Source organism: Plasmodium gonderi (assembly GCF_002157705.1).
Source record: "Plasmodium gonderi DNA, contig: Chr03, whole genome shotgun sequence".
Taxonomy (NCBI): Eukaryota; Apicomplexa; class Aconoidasida; order Haemosporida; family Plasmodiidae; genus Plasmodium; species Plasmodium gonderi.
The window spans coordinates 163916-182062 of NW_021628927.1; the positions used below are offsets into that span (position 1 = coordinate 163916).

Genomic DNA, 18147 nt, shown 5'->3' on the forward strand with positions numbered 1-18147 from the left:
TTTTTCAAGTAGTAAATTAAGAATTTATGTAAAAAGAAGTCCCATACTAAAAAAACGAATTGTTCCATCGTGGATTCAAGAATTTTGCATTTATCAATCTGGTATCATATACTTCTTTCTTCTATTGTGTTATTTTCCCACTGCATCATCCTCACCTGCAGACATGCACTACTCGAAACCGCATAAAAAAACCTGAAGTTTCAAGGAATATATACAAAATATTCATATGCGTTATATATTGTTTAAAATAAAAATGTTCAATTGTAACACTCTAATCTTAACATGATCAAAAAAAAAAAAAAAAGAGAACACACCAAGAACAAAAATAAAATTTATCCACCGTTCTGGAAGGAAGTTTATTGACACATCCATAAATGTTTGAACATATGTTTACATGTGCAGATATATATATATATATATATATATATATATATATATATATATATATATATGCTTGTGTATATGTATATACGACAGAAATCCAAACCTATATCTATCCACGACGAACCCATAGATCCCATATATGCACCTGTACATGAACAAAAGAATAAACGCCCTGCACCGAGTGCGAATTACATGATCACAAGCATCTACGCAGATATTCATCTGAACACCTGTGTGAACTTAAAGTATGGAAAAGAGTTTGCAAAATTTTTTGAACATAAATGTATGTAGAACGCAAGGCGAGGAAGAAAATAGAACCCATAATGGGGAACAAAGTAGAACTCATATTGAGGAACAAAGTAGAACCCATAATGGAGAACAAAGTAGAACCCATATTGAGGAACAAAGTAGAACTACAAATGAGGAACCCAATAAGATACATACTTACCCCTCCAATGATACGCAAAAACTTACTCAAGAAGAATTCAACATGATAATTTGCAATATAAACAGAATAATTAAAAATGAAAAATCTAAAAGTGTTGTATACAATGAACACAAATATAACACCAAAAATTATTATACAACAGAAGAGCAACATAATATGTATCACCAAATCAAAAAGAATTTAAAAGCGAATGATATGGTAAGATATGTAGATACCTCAGGAAAGACACGTTTTTCAGCATGTGGAGAGAATGATATAAACATAACCAAACCAAATGCTTCAAAATATGATGTATCTTATAACAAGAACGAATCATTTTCAGCGCCATCCCACTATGAAACATATCTAGGTAAAAAGCCCGACATGTATTATTGTAACATTAAAAATGGAATAGAAGTAAATACGAGAACTGATAAATGCAATAATCTAATTATGAATTCAAAAAGTGAAATTGAATTAGACCCTTCTCACACGTATTTGCACATGGATCACCAAGGAATAAAGAAGTCTAAAATTGGAGACTCGCAAAATTACTTTATACAAAATCTTAGGAATTACAATTCAGATCATTTACAGAAATTTCACAATGCACTTAAAATGAACGAGAGAAAACGTGAGGAAATTGTAAATCGAAGTGGAGATAGTGTCATAAATCAAAGTGGAGATAGTGTCATAAATCGAAGTGGAGATAGTGTCATAAATCAAAGTGGAGATAGTGTCATAAATCGAAGTGGAGATAGTGTCATAAATCAAAGTGGAGATAGTGTCATAAATCAAAGTGGAGATAGTGTCATAAATCGAAGTGGAGATAGTGTCATAAATCAAAGTGGAGATAGTGTCATAAATCAAAGTGGAGATAGTGTCATAAATCAAAGTGGAGATAGTGTCATAAATCAAAGTGGAGATAGTGTCATAAATCAAAGTGGAGATAGTGTCATAAATCAAAGTGGAGATAGTGTCATAAATCAAAGTGGAGATAGTGTCATAAATCAAAGTGGAGATAGTGTCATAAATCAAAGTGGAGATAGTGTCATAAATCAAAGTGGAGATAGTGTCATAAATCGAAGTGGAGATAGAGTGGTAGACTCCCTACCAACCCATCACCCCCTTGCCCTTGGAACGGCTTCAAAAATTGCGACATTTATAACTAATAATCAAAATGAAAATTGTGCAGCAAACGTAGGGAACAGAGGGGTGAAGGAATCGAGTGGAATGACAAACTGTGTTAGAAGCATCCCAAATAACAGAATGCTGAACATCCCAAGAAATAATACAAACGATAATGAAAATATGAAAACAGGATCAACTTTTTTTAATGAAATAAAACAAGGAATGATAAACGAGAGCAGGATAGGTATCATTGAACATACAAACAATAGGCACTTAATTAGACCCCAGAATGACTACACAAATAGTAACCATTTAATAGAAACACAAAATATACATAATTTAAAAAGTGATAAAAGGAACGTATATAGATGTAATTTACCAAAGGAAAACCAATTGACAAGTGAAGAAGCAAACTCAAATCGCACTTATCAGAACATGTCTAATGCACAGGAGGAAGATACTTTTAGCAGACCCCTTACTTACAGCAGAGTTAGAAATGATATACTATCTACCTACTTTGACGAAGATACTGAGGCAATCAAAGTTGGGAAGATGGATTTATCGAACCAGCTGAGTCAGCAGAACAAACTGATGGAACTGAATCAGCTGAACCAATTGAACCAAATGAGCCAACTGAGCCAACTGAACCAAATGAACCAAATGAACAAAATGAATAGTCATACGAAAATTTTGCATGACAGGTACGAAGTAATTCCCATTCAAAAAACGACCAATTCCATTACCCTCGAAAATCATGAAGAACTATCAAAATTGAATCACTCAGACAAAAAAAATATATTACATAATGCCATTAACGTTTTCAGCGATCACATAAAAAATATGGATGTAAATAAATTGCCTCTATCAAAAGGAGCTGATCCCTCAATTGGTATTAACACCTTAATCTCTAGCACTGCCCAAGGTGCTCATATCATCACCACTAAAGGTGCAAACAATGCAATGTGTACAAATGGCACAAATGGGTTAAGTGATCTAAATGACCCAACTGTTGCAAATGACCCAAATGGCACCTGTGAAAACAACTGCAGTTACATCTACAAGAACTGGAAGAACTGGAAGAACAGATGTGGAAAACTAACCGAAGATGAACACACTCAGAGGAGCATGAACCCAAATGAAACTGAAAAGGAATATATATATAACAAGAATAAATTAAACAAATTGTACCATTTGAATAAAGGAAATGCGAAAAAGGTAGAAAATCATTCGTTGATCACATGTAAAGGTTCACATGGAGAAAATATATACAACAATAATAATTGCGCACTTCATGATAATGGAATAAAATTGGCTCCTGATGTTTTACAAAGCCTTGACAATGACATAACAAAGGATAGATGTGTAAAGCACAGCGAAATTCACAACATTATGGAAGAAAAGGAAGAAGAAAAATATATAGGTACTTTAAAACGCCTTTACACAGTGAGGATCGAAAACTCAACAAATAAGTCAACAAATAAGTCAACGAATAAGTCAACAAATAACTCAACAAATAACTCAATAAATAACTGTGCAGAGTATCATCCCCAAGAATTTGAAAATTACCCCAAGTTTAATATGAACACGCAAAGTATAAATTTAACAGAACAAAACTGTCTAATCAATGGAAATACAAAATTTAATTCCTGCATCAAATCGCACAATTTAAGCAACTCAGATGTGAGATATGAAAAACACAATAATGCAATCACACAAATTCTTGATGATAAATCGAAATGGATAGTGAGCTCATACAGAAAAATGAACAAGTTTAACATTCCTAATTCATGTATGATTAATGATAACTCAATGAGAGAAAAGAGACTATGCAATTTCAATGATAAAACAAATCTATTCAATACTGAAAGACCATATAATGATGCTAATCTTTGTAATATTGTTGAAAATAAGTTCACGCTTCTCGATGAATTCACAGAAATTCAAACATTTTCTTCTGATCAATGTTTCATTGATAGTACTCAGAAAGAAAATATCACTTACCAATCCAGGGAAGCTAATAATTATGTCACTGATGCAATCTCTAACGACATAACCATAGACAATACCCGTTGTGCAAGCAAATGTGAAGTCGCACTAATACCTCCTAATATGATTTACCAAAGTAGCAACAATCAAGAATATCAGAATAACCAACCAATACAGAGAGAAGAATTATATAGCAAACCTAAATCCAAGGATGATCATGTGCATATTTTAAAGAACAATACTACATATCCAGAAGATTATATCACTGGGGAAAATAAATTTCCATTTGATGCACCAAGCAATAATGTGGACAACTCGAAATCGTCAAATATTATGAATTCAAAAAAAAAAATGATACAATCATGGAACCAATTTCCTTCTAATTACAAAGGAAGTGCATGTAATGATATAATCGGGGCGAGTCTATCAGGCATTTGTAGAAGCAAAATGGAGTTCCCGCTTGAATGGAATTATTTAGGAAATTATGAGCAAAGGGATAAACAAAATGACGACAAAAATAATGAACAGTGTCAGGAACATAATCCAGAACAGAATTATGACCCAAATGATGATAAAAACAACCACTACCACACCGAAAGCAATATAGAATGGAATGCAAACAAGGGAGAAATAATAGCATGGAGCAAATTAGGAATAATAATTCAGAATATACGGTACTACAGCAACAAAGTATTCAATGATGTGTTCATGAATAACGATTCATTAAAAAAGAAAAAAATAAATGAACTGAATTTGTATCTTTCTAAATTAAGAATAAAAAATGATCAGGAATTCTTTTTTAATTTGAATAAATTTTATGAAATGTTTTTAATTCTACTTAATTCAAATTATGTCTACAAATTCAATTCCTCCATTTTATACAGCATTTGTGCAGTTGCAAAAAATCTTCTCATTTTGCTAGATATAGACGTATACATTTTTCACCTGATAAAAACTTGTATGTGCTGTATTCTCAAATTAATTATAATCAAACCAATTTCTATAACAGACAAAGCCTGGTTCTTCTTACTCACTTTATATAAATCCCTCTTTGAAAAGCTTTACCAGTACTTTAAACACGACTTGTTCAGCTGTAAGTATGGGCAAGAGGATAGAAGCAAAAATGTAGCAGAACAGGTAGGCGAAAATATCAGCAAAAATGTAGCTGAAAATGTCAGCAAAAATATGCACAGACAAAAACAACTGAACGGCGAAAACGCATTGACAATTTTGTTTTCCTTTGTAAATATATTCAGTGAAACCATCTTGGAATATGAAAAAATTAGAACCATTTCTAGGAACAAAAAAAAGGAAGAACTTATTGCCTTTCCCCTCTATGAATCACTGAAACCTTTTTTTTTCGTTCATACGAATTATCCAGATGCGATAGAGGAAGAAACAGTGGAAGAAAATGGAGAAAGCGAAGCTGAAGGAGAAGAAGAAGAAAAAAAAAACGAAGCTGAAGGAGAAGAAAAAGAAGAAGAACACTTGAAAGAAACCTTAACACAGTCTAAAAACATGGAGAGTAATAGACAAGCTGTTGAAGAAAAGGCTCAGGTGGAATATGTAACGCACAGAACATACACATCAAATCTGCTGAAGGTTAAGAACGGTGAGATGATAAATCGAAATAGCGCACTTGTATCTGAATGTTCCAAAAAAGAAAACACTGAAGCAGACAATTGCGTTGAGAAGCACATCTGGAGAAACATCAAAACTGTAACCAATTGGGGATTCATAAATAAAAGGAAAGAAATGGATTTCCAAGAAGAGAATCCCCATTTCACGGATCAGAAAAAAGGGAAAGTAGAAACTACTGTAAATTTTCACGCCAAAAAAAAAATAGAAGACGAATTAGCTATTTCCATACGAAATAATATTCTTTGTTGTGTTCATTCGCTAATCAAAATGTTTTCACATATCTACATAAACAACTGGGATAAAATTCTTTATTACTACGATGAAAATAGAAAAAAACTGATTCCAATTTTTCTGACCCTTACAATAAATGACCCAAATCAAAAAATTCGAACGAATTCCATTTTGTGTCTTAAATATCTCTTCGATTGTAAGCAACTGAAGTATTGGTTTCTGCTTAAGGATGAGAATTTCAACAGCACCTCTGCTTCTGCTCCCGCTAGCGTCTCGGTTAACTTCCCAACTGGCTATCCTTCCAGAGACATAACCAATGGAGAAAATGCATATGAAGAAAATTACATCAATGAACGTATTCATCATAACAACAATAATATCTACATGATAGACAATTTAAATGGAAACCAAATGAAAACAACGTTAGATGGATGCAAGACAAATTATAACTTTCCCATAAGGACAGAAAATCATTTAACTCTTAGTAATGATGTTTTCACAAAAAATATGTGCAGTATAAATTATGCTAATCAGTTTTTTCCTGAGAAACAGATGAAACAAAGTATCCACGTAGACAAATCGAACAATTCTATATTTTTCTTGAACGATATTAACAATGTGAAGAGGGAAGTAGAAATTGGAAGAAGTACTCTAGCACTTGTTTCGAGACACGAATATGAAAAACAAAACCAAATATATATACAAATTAGCAACAATGAAAATATTAATAGTAGGAACACGAAGTGTGGAAACTTTAATCAAAGAAGAGAAAACGCTTATGGTACTTGTATGAAAGAAGAAATGAACGAGAAATCCAAGTATTGCAATACAAAGAAAGCCTCCACTGAGAAGAACATTTTAAAGCTGCTCAAAAATTTTTTAAAACTTATAATCAGTACATACATGATAGATCAAAAAAATAACTTCTACACCCCAGTCGACAGACTAAATATATGCCGACTATTTTTGAGAGTGTCCCAATCTGCATTAATACCAAAATATAAAGATTTATTAAAAAAAATCTTGAAATTCTTTTTTTTCTATTTATTAAAATATCTCATATATTTTAATCATGGTGATGTTTTTTATTACTGCGTTAAGAGAATGCTGCAAAATAATACCACATTCCAAAAAAACAGAAGTATTGAAAGAAACAATAATTTTTGTTACAACTTTTTTCCACATTTTGAGGAATATATAAAAGAAGAAAAAAATGAAAACACTTTTATCAATCAAAATATCTTGCATCACACTAGAAGTGGTAATACTTATCCAAAACGAAACAAAAGTGAACTTATGTACACTAACCAAATGGACGACAATAACTTTAATCCTCATGACTGCACGGATGAGGACGATCGAGTATTCACTGCATTAAATAATTATTTTAACAGATTTAAAGACCTTGAACAGTATGCCGAAAGTGACATAAGATCGGATAAGAAGGAAAAAGAAAGAGAAGACAAAAATGAAAAACAAGAAAAACAGGAATTCTCACGAATGGGAGTACAAAAAAGCAGAGAAAAAGAAGATCCAAAGTGGACACCATATTATGGAGACAACTCTATCAGCCATGTCATCAGTGTGAGCGAAATTCTGCACCCATGTTGTGTCAACCATGTTACGGGGACTTTCCATAGAGATATGGATAACAAGGAAAATGGAAAAAATAAAGGAGATATGAATAAAGGAAAAAGAGAAAAAAAATACATAGAAGATGATAGTGATGCATACAAAGCAAGTGACAACTTAAATGATAATAAAAAGAACAGCACAGAGAATAAGAAAAATGTGGACAGTAGGTTTGAGGGTACCAAAGATGTTAATACATCACAATGGGATACCAATGATGTGAGTGAAAATGTCGACGATGGGAGAAAGGACGAAAATCTAGGAAGCAGGAGAGACAGGAGTTCAGACACACTTTCCCTGAAAAATTCGAAAAAGAAAAGAAAAAAAAAAAAAAAAAAAAAAAAAGACGAAGAAATGAAGGATAGTGAAGAAGACATAGATGATTCACTAGAAGAACAAACAACAAGAAGCATATGTTCATCCTCATCCTCATTTGCATGCACATACCCTTGCTCATGTACAACGAATACAGATACCATTAAAAATAAAAAAGGAATCAGCAAAAAAAGGAATGCAAGCGATTTATCATACTTGTACAAAAATATAAACAAAATAAATAAAAACAATCTCTCTAAGGAGGATTACAATTTATTAATTAATATGCTATACTGTAACGAATATTCTAAGAGCTCTAAATATATAAGCACAATAACAGTTATTATTAACATATTTTCTGTTCTGTTATGCGAATATAATGATGAGATATTTCGATTTTTATCCACGAATATGTACGGAGTTAATGTCAATAGAACTCTAAATGATCATAACATTTCTTGTCATCATTTTTCGAAAAATCATCTGTATAATATATCCTTTGCACAGCTAATATATTTCATGTTAATATTTTTGTATAAAATTTTTTATCAGCCTTGTGCAGATGGAAAAGACATATGGGGAAAAAATGAAAGCGAGATGGAATATGAAAAAGAAAACATTTTTTATATGAACAAATGTAAAGTAGAAGCAGAACCAAAAGAAGAAAGTAACAATACTGCTTATAGTACAACAGTAGGACTAGTAAGAAATAACCTACAATTCGTTGGAACACATGATAATAACAACCATTTGGAGAATAGCAGCGGTAGGGAAGACTTTCTCAAGGGACATTCCAACAAAACAGATTTAGCAAATAATAATCAAAAAGTTCATCGATATGGAAAAAAATACTTTACAAACTCGTACAACAATCTATATGACAATAACATTAATTCTTACATGCAACAAGAATATAGCGAAAGAAACCATGTGAATAATTTTCTAGACAAAAACAATTTATTAGTACCATATGATATTCAAATTTTTAAAAATATATTTTTAGTTTTTCAAAAAACTTTAAAATATTATTTATTTTGTTACATGCATTGTTGGAATGATGTAAAAAATTTATTGGAATATTTTTTGCAGTCAGAAAATATTAATATTAAAATTATTTCCATAAAAATTGTTATAGATATTTTTAGCTTTATTAATTCTTATTATGACAGTAACTGTAATGAATATGAATTACCAATTGGGGCAGAAAAAGAATATTTCAAAAATTTTCACATATATAATAAAGCATCACATGTTACAAAATACAACAATAATAATCATGGGGAAAATGAATATCTCTTTAGTTCACAAATGGAACAAGGAGAAATAGAAAAAATTCCATTTCATGAGAAAAATATACGTCTGTACAGTGAAGAAAATAGAAAGAATAAAAACACCAACACAGATGCATTCATCATAGATTCGAACATTAGACAACACAAAACAAATCATTGCAGAGATCAAAACTGTTCTCAATCTGCAGAAAGGATTGGTTACTTTACCCATTGTTCGAATAACTCTAAAAGCGGAAAGATCACTACAGTCAAAAAAAATTCAGAATATTTTACCTGTAAGGGTAAAAATAATCTCAGCTTAGAGAAAATAAGAACTAGCCAAAGCTTTAATGAAATTATTAATGGTGAAGTAATCAAGGTCAAAAACTGTACATCAGAGGTGGAAAAATCCAGTGGAATTACGTGCGATTCTACAAATCACACTGAAATTGTAAAAGGTATCAATAAAAAACTTCCATCAAAGAGAATCAGAAAAAAAACTCGAGATAAGCAACACAATGAATCAAGAGAAATGAAAAAAAGGAAAAAGTTCGTTGAGCTTGTGGAAAAAGACATGATCTACCTGTTTCGAAAGTACATACTAATACACATACATAGTATAAATAAAATACATGATGATGTGATAAATAAAAGAAGCAAAGTGAAGCATATATTCTTGAACACAATTATATGCATATCTCAGTTAAGCTATGAAGGGTTCAAAATGCTAAAAATTGAAGACATACAAAAATTAACAAATCTTGTTTCCTCCTGCGTGCACACCATTAAATGCAATATTATAACTGCCCTAAGTAAGTATATCATTAAATATATTTTTACATTTAACAAAAAATTTATTCAAAATTATGAGAAGAGGATGAATCTATTGCATATCAATTCGACCAATGTTTACTACAACAACATCTTCACTACCTCAACCACAGCACCATCGGTACATCAAGGTATGATAGGTACTGTGGGTTCAATAGATACACTTAGTCCAACTGAACCAAATGACAACAATTATGTGTTAAAATATGGAGCTCGAAAAAATGACATACAAACGTGTACACAATTTCCACAAAGTTTTCCAAATTTAAGGATTTTGAGTGTAGACAATTTTGAGGAAAAATGGAAGACAAATGCTTGTACGAACATGAACCCAAATTACACGGGTTCAGCATTAAGCAACACATCTGGCAATGGTCTCAAAAATAAGTTACATCCCAATGTGAGTGGTGATAATTCAATTGGTGATCATGCGATTGGTGATAATATGATTGGTGATAATGCGATTGGTGATAATGCGATTGGTGATAATGCGATTGGTGATAATGCGATTGGTGATAATGCGATTGGTGATAATGCGATTGGTGATAATGCGATTGGTGGAGAAAATGTAAATAGAAGCAGGTTCCCAAATATTACTGAAAGATATATAAAACATCGAAATAATTATTATCCAAACAACGCCTCTTTACATGATGAGAATAGCCTCGAATATTCATGTAATGGTAAAAAGAATTTCTTTGAAGATGTTGCTCGGATACCAACCCATTCAACAGCACATACCTCTGAGATAGTTGCCAATTATAGGGAAAATTATCGTAAGGATAGTAATAAGTTGGAAAATATGACACCGAAAGGAATGCAAATAGATAAGTATTCTCCATACCAAATGGAAAATGAGAATTTGAAAATGTTAATATCGCATGAAAATACATATAATATTATATGCCACATGAGAGGCCATAACCACCTCCTTCCCCTTTCTGCAAAATCACACATGTTAAACGGAATTTGTGAAAAGGAAATAAATACAATACAACAAAAAAGGAACCCTTCTTTCTGCTGTAGTAAAACTAGTTCTGCTTATAACAATTCGTTCATGAAATCAAAATTGGAAAATACATCAGATCAAATGAACAACGTTGTAGGAATTAGTGAAGACAAAATAGTAGAAGAAAATCAAGTTAAAAATTTATATATTAAAAAAGATGAGTATGATATAGACATAAATAATTTCAACAATAGTTGTTTAAAAAAAATGGCAACTAATACGAGAAATGTTAATAAAGAAAAAAAAAATATAATAATAGATGAATTACTAACGCAGAATCAAACGAAAAAGGAAGATCATGAATTTGTTGAAACACAAGAATGCATGAATCATTACAACCAAATGGACACTCGAAATGAAAAGAAACATATTTTATTCATTCCTACTTATGAAGCTGTAAACACAGAAAAAACGAAAAAAACAGGTGAACACAATATCCATAGGAAATATAGAACAAATAGCAGTTACGTACACAATATTTTGCACACTTACAAGAAAAATGCAAAAGAAGTACGACATTTAACTTTAACAGATATACTTAAGGAAAGACAAAAGAAAGAGTTATACTTACGGAAAAAACAAAAAAATGAACAGAAATTATTTGAATTATACTATATATATATTTATATCATTATGCATATAATTAAATTTTATAACGATTCTTTTGTTGACTTAAAATATTATACGTACAATTGCATATGCGAAATTGCTAGTTCATATGTCCCCTTTTATTTTACACAAAACATTATTAAGACATTTTCCTACTACAGTAATTACAACAGTGAGGAAAATAATGACGTTAACAAGTTCATAGATTTTATTAACGGAATTCAGGTCTCATCTGATGTACATGAATTGAAGTTATACCCAATACAAGGGCCCAGAAATGTCCACAGTAGCAAACGCAATAGACACATAAGGAACAATAAAATATCTATGAACGAATTTACGCATTGCAAGAAATCTGCACAGATAGGTACATCCACAAACATAGAAAATGAACATCCGAGGGAAAGAGGAAAAATTGATTCTGTATTTAAAGGGACATGCTCTGATATCTCTAGCAGAAATAACATTACGGAAAATGGTTTTAACGGCATAAATAGTAGCAGTGGCAAAAGTACAAGTAACGCAATGGACAAAATGGGAAGAACCAGAAGAACGAGAAAAATGAACAACATGAGCAGAATGAATGAAAGAAGAAGAAGAAGAAAAAAAAAAAAAAAAAAAAGTGCACATTCAAACGGTTCTTCGAGCAGCACAAGGGAAAAACTCACATCAGTGGAAACAATTGCAGTGACAGACAAAACCCCTTCTATGGGTCTGAACTGTCAGAATTGCACTGTGATAAATCAAGAGAATAACTTACAGTACATGTTCGCAAACAATATATACCTAATTTCATATATCGAATACATCTACATACTGCTTCTAATAATAAGAGAAAATCAAAATGTAGAAAAGGACAAAGCAATCTGTTGCATAATCAGGTATGTAGGATTTATTTGCAAAAACATGAACTTTTTTTTATTTAAATCTATTAATTTACTTCCATCTACGTTTCTCACGAAGTATTTTATTTATCTAAATAGTTTAATCGAGAAGAAGGGATTGCTCGGCATTTTCCACTCCGCGGGAACAGGGGGAAGAGGACGGAGCGAAGGAAGTGAACAGAGCGAAGGAAGTGAACAGAGCGAAGGAAGTGAACAGAGCGAAGGAAGTAGACAGAGCGAAGGGAAAGGACAAGAAACAAACGACATAAGAATGGATAGCAAAGAAAACGAACATCTGATGAACTGGGAAACTTCACACGGAACTGTCAATATATGTACTACAAGTAAGGAGAGAAACATTACGAATATAAAAAATGAGAAATGTTGCATGATAAGAAGAAAAATACCAGAAAAAATAAAAACCATCAACAGTACCACGGCTTTAAACAATGGCACAAATACATGTCCTCTTTGTATGCACCAAAATAAACAAATAAATGGGAAAACCACAGACCAGTTAATTACATATGATGAAACGAATAAGAACTCGCTAAAGTTGACAACACAGAACTGCAAGTTGTATCACTTATTCCTAAATGTGTATGTAAAGTATGAATACAATTTTGAAGATTGTTTTTTTTCATTTTGTGAAGATTCTCGATTAACATCAAAGTCTGAGCAAGTTTCTATTATCGAGAATGCAATTCCTATTAACATGGCTCACACGATTGTGTCTGCCCCACAGCAGAATGACCATCAAGAAGTTGGGAAAGGAAAAAAAAATGAGAAGAACTCCCAAAGTGAACAGCCGCTCTTAGAACAGACGGCCTCAGAACAGACGGCCTCAGAACAGACGGCCTCAGAACAGACGACCTCAGAACAGACGACCTCAGAACAGCCGCTCCTGGAACAGCCGCTCTTGGAACACTTATTCGAAGCGTACTCCAAAAAAAAAGCGAAAAAAATCCTCCCCAACCCAATCGTCATAGAAATAAAGGACATATTTCACCAGAACAAAAGCAAGAACAGTTTTGTAAATAAAGCCAACAATAATGTTGATGCTAAAATTATTTTATATCTGCTATCAATAGTAAAGGATCATATAAAAAATAAAATTACCTGGAATGTGTTATATGCTTTTAAACTGATATACAACAATTTCTCCTTTTTTTTTGCACATAACTTTGCAGAATTGCATAATAAAATATTGGACCATTTAATAAGCACCTTAAGATACACAAATGTATATAAAATAAAAATCTTATCATCCTTAGCATTAATTCATATACCTCTATATTACAATATTAACAGAAATAAATTAAAAGAATTATGGGACACTTTAGTTACAAACACCTCCTTTTTTGACATATTTCTTAACGATAAATCGAATACGAACCAGTTGGTATACTATTATGACAAGGGATTAAATTACGTGAGTATAAGTAAAAAAACAGAATATAAATATAAGTGTACGTTAAGAGTAAATATTTGCGAACTCTTATTTATTTGTATATATAGATCTTATGTACATGCCAATATCAACACAGATATCGAAATTGATACAAAGAAGATCAATTGTTATGAAGTTTTCAAAAGATATACACATATCTTCAATATTAACAATGATGTTCATATATACAATTTGACACATATTTTTAACAACCACGTTATTTATTACTCATTTTACAATCATGAGGAATTACCAACAAATTCGTCTAGAATACCCTGCCCCGGAATCAACCCTATGATTCCAGTTAGAAGTGCAAGTGTTAACAACCATTCTACTGAGATTGAAAAAAACGGACATTTGAAAGACAGATACAGAATAATAGAAAATACAAACAAATGTAATGTTCACCCTAGTTATATGTTCATAAAAAAAGAACATCAATCAGACGACATTTTAGACTTTCAGATATTCCTCAATGATCACTTTGATAAGTATCATAATATATACAAAAATCTGCTCCAAACGGGAAAAAATCCAATTTTCCAAACCCTTTTCCAAAAATTGCATTACGAAATTAAATTATCCCTAAAGCGATTTATGGATAAGGAGAAGCACATGAGTTTGAAGAAACCATAGGATATTTTTACCAATTCAAACAAACCTTACGGTATATAAAAATTTAGCGTATCAAATGAAAAATTCGTCCATAAAGGCACAAAACTATTTAGTAAAAACACATCTCACAGCTAATCAATCATACATTCACGGTCCAAATCAAAGTACATATATTCTGATCAGAGAACTCTAATAAAAAAAGTACTACCTATAAACAACATAACATGATGATAAATTTCATTCTTAAACCAAATTATCCATTTTGTCATACTAATCGAAACTGTTTATTTCATGCTTGTTAAAATATCCCACCAGGAAAAAATCAAACGTATACATCTTTCGCACTTTATTACATATACATAGATATACTAGTACAGATGCTTTTACAACATATAGGACATAAAAACATGTCTTTTTTTTTCTTTTCTTTTTTTTTTTTAAATAAACACAAAGAAATCTTATCTGTTTATCGGAAAGAAAAAGTAAAATTTTAATTTACACACAATGAAGAATGATACACGAAATTGTACTACCCCAAATATTTTAGTGCGTTATATAAATAAAAGAGAAAAAAAAAAAAAAAAAAAAAAAAAAAATGAACTTGGTTAGTGCAGTAGCTGTATATTTCTCTACAGCGAAATCTAAAACTTACTAAATACTCACGTATTTTCAGAAAAAAAAATAGGAGTTTATTTTTATCTAAAAAAATTCATGTTTGATAATAAAAATGGTTAAGCGCATGGTTCTGTAAAATTACAAATAACCTGAGTCAAAACACATAAAACATATACTGAATGATAATACCTTATCTTTTCCAAATGAATTAAAAAAAAAAGGAGGAAAAAAAAAAAAAAAAAAAAAAAAAAGTGTAACTGGTTGCATCTGTATCAACCTTGTCTTATAAATAAATTAACATCACATGCTAAAAGATAGGATTTTATGTTGAAATAATTTTCATCGCGCAGAATGTAAAAGTAGCCGTCATATCCCCATTGGGTACCCCAACTGTTTAAAATTTTCCAGTATTTCACAACCTTTTCATTTGCCTTATCCATTTTTGCATTAACATATGTATCATCATCTCCAGAATAATGATGAATTTTTTTTTTCTTTTTTATCAAATTTTCAACGCTGTCTTCTCCCCAACCAACTACAACTACAGCATGATCGACTTTGTTCCATATATATGCATTCGATTTTTCTCCATCGGACATTTTTATAAATTTCCCTTTTAATATCCCTTCTTTATATCCCGAAAAATTTTTTGAAGGTTCAATTGCTGCTGCTATAGGCCCATTATAATACAAGTATTTTTTTAAATCCTCTTCATCTTCTATATCTAGATATTCAAACTTTGTTACTTTAACCTTTGTGTCACATTCTTGTACTTTAAGCATATCGATCTTATTTGCATCTCTCGCGAATGCATCAACTAGGATATACTTCCCGTTTATATCTTCGTCGTGTTGTACACACTTGCCACTGATTATGTTGTGTTTATTTTTTTCTTTGTCATTGTTATATAGCTCTTCTTCTTCTGTTTCCACCTTTTCTCCCTCGTCCACTTTTTCTTTTTCGCCCACCTTTTCTTCAGCTTCATACCTGGCATACTTAGACCCCATATTGTCCATTTCTCCTTTACTAAGTTTTTCTTCTCCTCCCCTAAAAAATCCGCCATGCTTCCTCACGTGTTTTATTTGTTTATATGCTGGTTCTATCACCGTTAGATATGGTTGAGAAGTCGACCTGGTCAGCACATTTGAAGTAATTCTGTCCTTTTCCTTTTGTAAAAATGTCTTAAAAGTATCAAACCGATCACATAAAGTGCTATTTTTCTCATCTTTATTGAGATACAAATTCGTGTAATTCACAAAACATTTATTCGTAAAAAGATAATTTTCATATGCATATTTGAGGGATAAGTATATGTATCCCCCATTACAACCTTGATTGAAAAAATCACACACAACTAATTGTTTATTGCTGAATGATAAAAGGTCTATATTTTTAATATAGTTATATTTTATTCTTACTCTGCTGTTAATAATTAACGCAGCTGAGTTTGCATAGCAGGATCCACAACCCTTCTGATCAATTGCTTCATCAATAATTTTTACAAAATTACCATTAAGTCTCTTTCTCACATCATCTTCATTTGTCCAGTCGAATTCTGTTAATGCAATTTCCTTCTCACGATAGGCATTAAATATGCTATTTTCCTTCCATTTTTTATTCGTTTCTTTTGTAACCGATTTAGACATACTTAATTTTTTATCTCTTTTTTGAAAATTACTCCCCTCACGGTCCAATCCTTTGACATGTGTATTGTAATCTAGTTTGTTACCTAGTGCTGAAATGTTACTGTGTACATCATCCAACTTCCTATCTCCAACCTGATTGTCATTTCTTACTTCCCTTCCTGACCTCACATTTGCATAATTTTTGATGTGCAAATATGGGCTCAGCACAAGAGGAGATACAATATCAGCTGGGATTTTGTTCGTAGGTTCATCAGACATATTTAACTTCTTCGCATACCAGCAAAACCTCTTCATAGTCAAGAAATCATATTGAATAAAATTATCATTATAATAATCAATTAAATTATTGTTAAGGTTTTTTTTCATATCTCCTTTTTTACTCAATTGTGAAAAGGCATTTCGGTTAATCTCTCGCATTCCAGATTCTTCATTTTTAAAATCTAAAAAATGGATTTTATTTTTAAAAAAGTGTTTATTATTGCTGTTCAGCTCATTTTCATTCTTATTCCCCTTTTTGAGAAAATAAAACTTTTCAGATTTTTTTCCATTTACTGAACTACCATTGCTACCAACCTGATCTGTTAAATAATCTCTTTCATAACTATCATGTCGACTGAGGAAATATGCATTCATCACTCCCATAACCAATTTGTTACAATAACTATAAGACACGTTTCCCTTTTTCTTAAACTTAAAAAAAGAAAAATAAATTTCTTTTTCATTATTCTCTTTATATATTTCCATATATAATCCCTCATCATATATTATCCTCCAGTACCCACTATATTCTGGTTTTATTTTGTCATTTTCAATTATATTTATTGTCCTATCTTTGTTAAATAAGATAATTTGCTTTTTTGTTTCCTGAAAACGATTCTTCATATTCTCAGGATCCAGTTCCTCTGAAAAAAATGATGAATTTTGTACAAAAAAAAAAAAAAAAAAAAAAAAAAAAAATTAACACATGAGTATATCTGAAATCAAAGACAACAAATCGGTAAGAACATCTTCTCATCAATTCAAGTTCTTGGACACTTGGGTGTAAGATGATGTGTGTCTCAGAAAAGTACACCTCGAAAATGTACACTGGAGAAAACATTATATGCATATGTATATATATATATATATATATATTACACCATGGTAAGAGGAATCGTCTGGTCTCCTATAGCCACACTCGTAGTCGTATACTGCATCTGAAGATATTCCCCTAGAATGTTGCACCTTTTCTATCCCTTCACTTTTATTTTTTAGCAACCCTATGTTTATTTCCCATTTTCCTTCTACATGTCTACTTAGACAATGAACCGGTATGTCACATTTTACATTACTCAAGAAAGCCAAGAAAAAAAAAAAAATTAAAATCATATCACAGCAATTTGGGGAGGGGAAAAAAAAAGTGAAAACTGGAACACAAAACAAATACACATTCAGTCGCAGTTGTGCCGCAAAGATATAAAAATATCCAAA

The 18147-nt window shown here is 31.3% G+C and overlaps 2 protein-coding genes across 2 annotated transcripts; one reads left to right on the forward strand and one right to left on the reverse strand.

Moving 5' to 3' along the window:
• Positions 1 to 631: 631 nt before the first annotated feature.
• Positions 632 to 14437, forward strand: PGO_030260 (hypothetical protein, conserved; the record flags this gene model as incomplete). Its single annotated transcript, XM_028686014.1, has 1 exon — positions 632 to 14437. One exon carries the CDS (start codon positions 632 to 634, stop codon positions 14435 to 14437), a length of 13806 nt encoding a protein of 4601 aa, XP_028541815.1.
• Positions 14438 to 15303: 866 nt separating this feature from the next.
• PGO_030270 (dipeptidyl aminopeptidase 3) lies at positions 15304 to 18045 on the reverse strand (the record flags this gene model as incomplete). Its single annotated transcript, XM_028686015.1, has 2 exons — positions 15304 to 17579; positions 17817 to 18045. 2 exons carry the CDS (start codon positions 18043 to 18045, stop codon positions 15304 to 15306), a joined length of 2505 nt encoding a protein of 834 aa, XP_028541816.1.
• Between the last annotated feature and the right edge of the window lie 102 nt (positions 18046 to 18147).